Source organism: Sinocyclocheilus anshuiensis, unplaced genomic scaffold, assembly GCF_001515605.1.
Source record: "Sinocyclocheilus anshuiensis isolate Anshui unplaced genomic scaffold, SAMN03320099.WGS_v1.1 scaffold1522, whole genome shotgun sequence".
In the NCBI taxonomy this organism is placed as follows: Eukaryota; Metazoa; Chordata; class Actinopteri; order Cypriniformes; family Cyprinidae; genus Sinocyclocheilus; species Sinocyclocheilus anshuiensis.
In genome coordinates, this window is record NW_015546143.1 from 482,594 (window position 1) to 490,056 (window position 7,463).

General features: G+C 34.4%; 1 protein-coding gene across 1 annotated transcript in view; it reads right to left on the bottom strand.

Moving 5' to 3' along the window:
- The window catches only part of LOC107701211 (regulatory-associated protein of mTOR), a 312,842-nt gene that overhangs the window by 230,323 nt on the left and 75,056 nt on the right, over window positions 1-7,463 (bottom strand). The window contains exons 3-4 of the mRNA XM_016503169.1: window positions 6,690-6,792; window positions 5,969-6,051 (exon numbers count right to left, since the gene is read on the bottom strand). Coding sequence (XP_016358655.1) covers window positions 5,969-6,051; window positions 6,690-6,792 — 186 coding nt within the window. The remainder of the gene's footprint in view (window positions 1-5,968; window positions 6,052-6,689; window positions 6,793-7,463) is intronic.

The window sequence follows — 7,463 nt, forward strand, 5'->3', positions numbered from 1 at the left end:
TTCTGTCAGTTTAAATCTAGATTAAAGACCCATCTCTTTAACCTGGCATACACATAACACACAATCACTTTTCTATAATTAAAATCCATTAAAGGATTGTTAGGCCTCATTAAGTAGGTCAACTGGAACTGGGAACACTTCCCAAAACACCCGATGTACTCATTACATCGTAAGAAGAATAGCATCTATGCTAATATTAGTCTGTTTTATTCTTATAAAAAAAACGTAGCCACCCAGATCCAGAAGGTATCCAGTCCAGATGGTGGATCAGCACCTAGAGACGACCTCTACAGCCCCGAATGTCAGCGGAGACCATGTCAACTAGACAAACCCTAGAGACAGATCCCCTGTGAAGACCTCGTCGGTCATCGGCACAAGACCACGAGAACCAGATGAGTCCTCTGCTCAATCTGATGTGTGCTGCAACCTGGAATTAAACAACACCATGCTGGTTTCATCTGGCCAGAGGAGAACTGGCCCCCTGACTGAGCCTGGTTTCTCTAAACGTTTATTTATCCATTTCTGTCACGGATGGAGTTTTGGTTACTTGCCACTGTCACCTTTGGCTTGCTTAGTTGGGGATACAATTTCTGGCAACATTGACTTGACTGCACTATTTGAAGAGAACTGAACTGAGCTGGACAATGACATCACTGAATTGTAACATTAGTTGACTACTTTAGTTAATATGAACTAATAATGAACAACACTTCTACAGCATTTATTAATCTTAGTTAATGTTAATTTCAACATTTACTAATGCATTATTAAAATCAAAAGTTGTGCTTGTTAACCTTAGTTAATGCACTGTGAACTAACATGAACTAACAATGAACAACTGTATTTTCATTAACTAACATTAACAAAGATTAATAAATACTGTAATGAATGTGTTGTTCATGGTTTGTTCATGTTAGTTAATACGTTAACAAACATTAACTAATGGAACCTTATTGTAAAGTGTTACCCACTTTAGAATAGGGAACACATATTCACTATTAACTAAGAGTTTTCCCTGAACAAACTCCTAATTTGCTTCTTATTAATAGTAAGGTAGTTGTTAAGTTTAGGTATGGGGTGGATTAAGGGATCTAAAATACGGTCATGCAGAATAAAGAATTAATATGTGCTTTATAAGTACTAATAAACAGCCAATATGCTAGTAATATGCATGCTAATAAGCAACTAATTAATAGCTAAAATTTGGTCCTTAAAATAAAGTGTTACCCGTTTTTCCTGTTTAACACTGTAAAGCTGCTTTGACACAATCTGTATTTTATAAAGCGCTATATAAATAAAGGTGACTTGACTTGACTATTTCCATACGTAGTTTTCATGCAGATTTGATGTACCCAATATCATTTTCAAAACACTTTCAATAATAACAGCAAAAATACAGTCTATACTGTAATAATCCATGTGATCACAGTCTTCTAAATTGTTTCACCAGTGGGTAGCTTACCTTAAAAGTAACCCAGGCTATCACATGTGGTATGTTAGTTTGGTAACACTTTACCTTTAAGGACTAAATTTTAGCTATTAATTAGTTGCTTATTAGCATGCATATTCCCTATTCTATAGTGTTACCATTCGTTTTTTTTTTTTTTGTTTTTTTTTTGAGGGCTTATAATGAATGAATGAATGAATAAGTCTTTATAATGAATGAATCTTACTGTTGAGTCTGATCTTATCAGTTTTTTTTATTCACAAAAACATTACAAAGCAAAGGTTCCAATGATTTGTTAGATAATCAGACTGATCTGTTCAACTCACAGTTACAGTTGCAGTTACATGCAGGCTAAAAATCTGATTTCATGTAAATAAGACCGTAATCACACCCTCTCAGCTCATGAATATGATTTTTTTTCTCCCAGCTCTACTACTGCCAAAAACTAAAAGTTGCTGCAGAAAACCCTGCCTCACACACATAACCACATCTGACCCACAGACCCAAGGATCCTATCACCTCTCTGACACCGCTCTGCAACTTGCCGAGAGCGTTTACAAAAGGCAAAAGAGGGTAAAACACAGCCACTGTTGCAGCCCACTGCCAAAACCTGTGCTCAGAGGCTGTACTGGACTGTCCAAGATATTTGCAAGTGATCCAGAAAAACACTTTGTTTCAGAAGCGAGTTTGGATCAACTCTCATATGAGGCTTTATAGTTATACAAACAAAAGTCTGTAAAAGTATCCACAGCCATCTGGACATGGAAATAGGAAGATTAAATGTCCTGTACAGGCTATAAAGGCACATATCTCTACACAGCCAAGGTAAGGCAGCTTTGAGGTGGCTCTGTGCCTGCTGTACTACAAAAGTACTAAAATCATGCTGAAATATGCAGCTCTCACCCACCTCAGCCTCTAGTATCAGTGGCAGCTCTGAGACTGCTTTGGTTCGGTGTAAATGAAATGTAACGCAAACGCAATGAGGGTCAAAACATTTTTTTTTTTTTTTTACACGCATTACATTTTAGTGTTGCACAGTATATCACTACTAGAAGCTTTTTACAATACTGTGCTATTAAATACAGTGCTATTCATCATTTTATTAGAATCAATACTTTAAGAATGCCAGCGTTTTTAATAAGAGTTGTATGTCCTGAGTTTCATCAATGTGCGACAGGTAGTGCAAAACTTTATTTATATAGCTGCAGCTTCATTGTAACGAAACGAGAAGCAAGGCTGCAAAGTGCTCTTGCTGACCGTTCACAGCTTGTTGACAAAGCAGATGCACAAAGCAAAAGGTTGGACATGGCTTCAGGCTGTGACAAAATCACAGTGGTGACACTATAGGGCTGGCCAAATCTCTTTGATTATGCACTGCTATTTCTGTTCATTTGAGAATCTTCAAACATTACTCATTATGTAACAGAATCTGTAACAGCATTTTACATTATTATTATAGTCATGTATATTGTAATAAATGTATTACAGTCATAAGGAAATATAATTACAATAATTTTTTTATGTCATGTCAGCTTTTGCATTGAATTTATACTTAATGTGTTGTGGCTGCTGCTTTTCATAACAAATATGAAAGTGTTACAGAAACCATATCATTAGAATGCATTGTTTTATTTTTGTACTTTTACATTTTTTTCTAGATAAAAATTATTTTACACATTACTGTTGTTAATATAAGTAAGTTTACAAAATTGCCTGTAATCATTTACAAATGTAAGTAGGGATGCACCGAATGTTCGGCAACCGAACTTATTCGGCCGAAAATAGCAAAAAAAGCTCTTTCGGTGTTCGGACGAATAAGCGAAAAGACAGAATAAATTGTACCGAACAATGATGTGACATGATCAAATAGCAACCAGCGTAAAGTGAAAGGCGCGCACTCTTTATAACGCAGCACACATGTCAGCAGTGTAGAAGCATTTATAACTGTCTGAGAAAGAGGCAAAAATCATTACAAGCACAGACAGCGAGAGACTGTTTAGTACTGCAGCGCATGTCTTCGATGAGAACAGGAAGGGTGATTGTTGCTGGTTACTGTATGATGATTGAAATCGCCTTAAACAATTAGTAAATAAACTAAAGAACGTTATGTTTTCTAATAAACGCACACATTGCATGTTTTCTGACAGCGATGCACGAACTCGCGGCAGATCTGCTTGTTAACCAGGGTTCAAAGTCCAAAGCGCGAGGGAAATCTGCACTGAAAAACAGTGTTACTCGTCAGTTGCTCAGTCACATTTTTATGAATTTTTACAAGGCATGTGACAATGCAATACGTGCAACATATTCGTAACGAGACTCATTTATAAATCTGCTGTTGTCAACAAAAAGAAGCATTGAGGCCTTCCTGCGCATTTCCGCCAAAATAAAAGTTGAGAAAAAGAACTCCAACATTCATAAACGTTAGTATTGTAATTTTACTGTTGTTCTGTAAAATAAAAAAAAGACAATAATAATGATAATAATAATTACAACAGCTCTATTAATACATTTATCATAACATTCACACTTAGTGTTCATATTGGGATCTGTAAAATTTTCTAATGTTTTAAAAGAAGTTTCTTCTGCTCAGCAAGGCTGCTTTCATTTCAAAAATACATGCCTTATTCAAGAAGGGAGACTGACGGCCAAAAAATTTTATTTTACTAGCTTATTAATTTTAAGTTAAATTGTGCTTTGTTGGTATAATGTCTCCTAGAATGTTAAAAAATGTTCAGTGTTAAATATTTTTAAATTATTGTTTTGTAATAGATTTTTTCTTTGAAAAGCAAGACAAAATAGTAAAAAGCTAATTTTTGCTATTTAATTTATGCAATGGTGAAAAAATTGGCAAAATACATGGGGGAAAAAACATAGAAAAACCATGTTCGGTATTCGGCCTTCGGTCCAGTGTTTCATTTTGTTCGGTTTCGGCTTTTCATTTCAGTGCATCCCTAAATGTAAGCTTTTCTGATAATCTAATGTTTTTTTTCTAAATGCATCTACAGTATAGTGGTTTAGTGGCACATTAAAAGTGAAACTGTCCATATGCAATGTAATATTTTTGAGTTATAGAATTTGTATTAGTAATACTATGCACTTACACCCTATGTACTTATGCACTATGTACTCAACCGTGTAGTGTATGAATTTTATACGGTTATTTTGTCATTCATAACAAGAGTCTGGCATCCCCTACCTCTCTGTGACACACGTAAGTTGTGACAGTTGAGTGCATGAAGGGTACAACATTGTTTATGTTTTATAGTACAGTGACGTACTATAAAACAATGATGTATACAACAGTCAAATCATGCCAGCTAAACCCTCCTCACTGACAAATCAATCTGTAAAATCAAAAGAAAAGGCCCAAACTTGTGTCTCTAGGAACAGTCCCTAACCGACTGATATAAAAGTTTTACTCCCCTGCTGATATTAGCACCGCTTTTGTGGTGTTATAACCTGAATTGTGGTGACAAACTTGTACAGTGTTAAATGATGCAATTTCGTAGCATGTCATTCTTTGCTTCACCTTAGGAAGAATCTGATGCAACTTCACCACTACCTCTCTCTCACTACAGCATCCCTCTCATTCCATAAAAACACATCAAGACTTCAGTCAGAACTGCATCCGGATGCCCATTCAACGTCTAAAGTAATGCAAGTATCATTCATTTAAACTTCATTGGACAGAGGTTTTAATATAAGCTATCTAAAGAAACTGATGATTCGCTTAGGTAGCGGTCAGCTGACTCTGTCACTCTCATGCTTACAGGTTAGCTAACCTTAACATGAATTCTGCTGTATCAGTTAATGTGTACTGCTGATGTAAATATTCATAATTAATCACAAATATTTTAACATTTCAGCTAATTACAGTAATGTTCAGGGAAATTTTGATTTCTCAATGCATAACCCCTTTAAACTAAACTTATCATGATTACTTTTTTTATAATGTCATCTTGTCATTTATCATTTCGTGTTTGATAACTATAACTTATTTTAATAACATTTCTGCAAGTGCAATTCCTGGAACAAGATAAGGGGGAGGTAAAATTAAAATTTCTGTGTGAGCTATCCCTTTAATATATTTTGTTATTACAGCAAAAGTTGCTGGACTGTGTATTAGCATGTGATTTTAAGAAGTGCAACCTTTCAGTTGCATTGTTGTTTGGGTGTGGTTTATTTTGCCTGTGTTCCAGCTTTTCCACTTGACATGACAAGTTTCACCCCAAAATGTGCAAAATGATGGCACCATTAATTAATTAGCTAATAATTAACATTTCTTTAGTTACTAACCAAAATCAAGGACACCACCATATGTCCTAATTATTTGATGCTTTATATTTTTCTATGAATCTGATGCACCAGTGGCAATACATTCACCGTGGTGCAAACATGCATATCAAATTTTTAAGCTTTTTTTTTTTTTTTACAGAACTAATTTTACCTCTAGTAACAAGGTGTTAAAAACAAAACACCTTTTGTGTTACAAAAGGTTACAGCAGGGTGGACAGCTCTTACCCTTGGCTGCCAGTTCTCATACTGTTTCTGTAGATTGGACCCTATCGTCTCCAGGGCTTTCTGTGGACTCATGGACAGAGGGTCTAGAAGATAGAGAAAGATAGAGAAAATACACATTATCACACTATTATATTATTATATATTATTATAGAGTATACTATACACTAATACAATATTATTTTACAGAGAATGCCAGATGATGTAAATTTTATCTAAAGAGACTTCCAGAAGTACAAAAGTCATTCTAGAATAAAACCTGGCATAAACACACACACAATCAATTCTGAATGGATTTTTAAACACATTACTGCACTACATACACATCATAAATACTGAAATACAAAACAGAGATGTTGATCATGTTTCCTCTAAGGCAAGGGTTCATTTAATTGGTTTATTATAAATCATAAAAGAAAGCCAATGTTTATTAAATCAAACTGACTTAAACAGAAATCAATGCCGACTACAATGTAAAAAATGTATTCATCACCATACTTCCAACACATTGCTTGCTTCAGATTTGTTCAGTATGTCCTTCCTTATTACACAATATCATGTACAGGAAACAATCTTTATTCCACCTTACCATACCACATGACTGCAACAGATATTTATGGAATAAAGAATGTTTTGCATTTTAAGTTCAGATCATCTCTGAACATGTAAATGAAGGAAGTTACAAAATGTCTGGATGGATTGGTGGATGGATGGAGGAACTCACCTATCCAGCACTCTAGTCTGGCGCAGGGTGAAGTCTTGACTACATCAGGAGGGTCCACGCCAACATTGAGACATAAAACTAGAGCCACACTCACTGTTTTCATCTAGAGGAAGGGAAAAAATATAGGGAAAAAAGATAACTCTTATTCATTTAAATGACTCTGAAATGTGCTGAGATGAAGAAAGAGCAATTATTCATAACAACTAGGGATGTAACGATTCACTCAACTCACGATTCGATTCGATTCACGATTTTGATTTCACGGTTCGATTCGATTCACGATTATTATAATTTTTTTTGGCAAAATTAGATTTAAGACAAATTATAAATTAAATGTGTCCTTTTATTATTGCTTGGACAAAATGCTGCACATTTCTTTGTGAAATTGAAATATAATACTATAATAATATACTAATATAGCACTTGCATATTACTGCTCTTTTGTTGGTTTTGATTGCTTCTATTGTCCTCATTTGTAAATCGCTTTGGATAAAAGCATCTGCTAAATTACAAAATTTAAATATAATGTAAATGTAAATAACAAAACTAAATTTAAATTTTAAAACAAGCCCCAAATCAAATAAATAAGTAACACAAATAAAATAAATATCTTCATATAAACAAACTAAGGCTTTGTCTGTGCTCTTTCCATTTAAAATTAGAGGCAACCACTGCATTTTAATCTTGATCCAAACAAAGATGCTGCATACATGCAACATGAGCAGATTTTAATCTAAATTAGATTGTATAATTTAGAAATTTGAAGCAAAAACA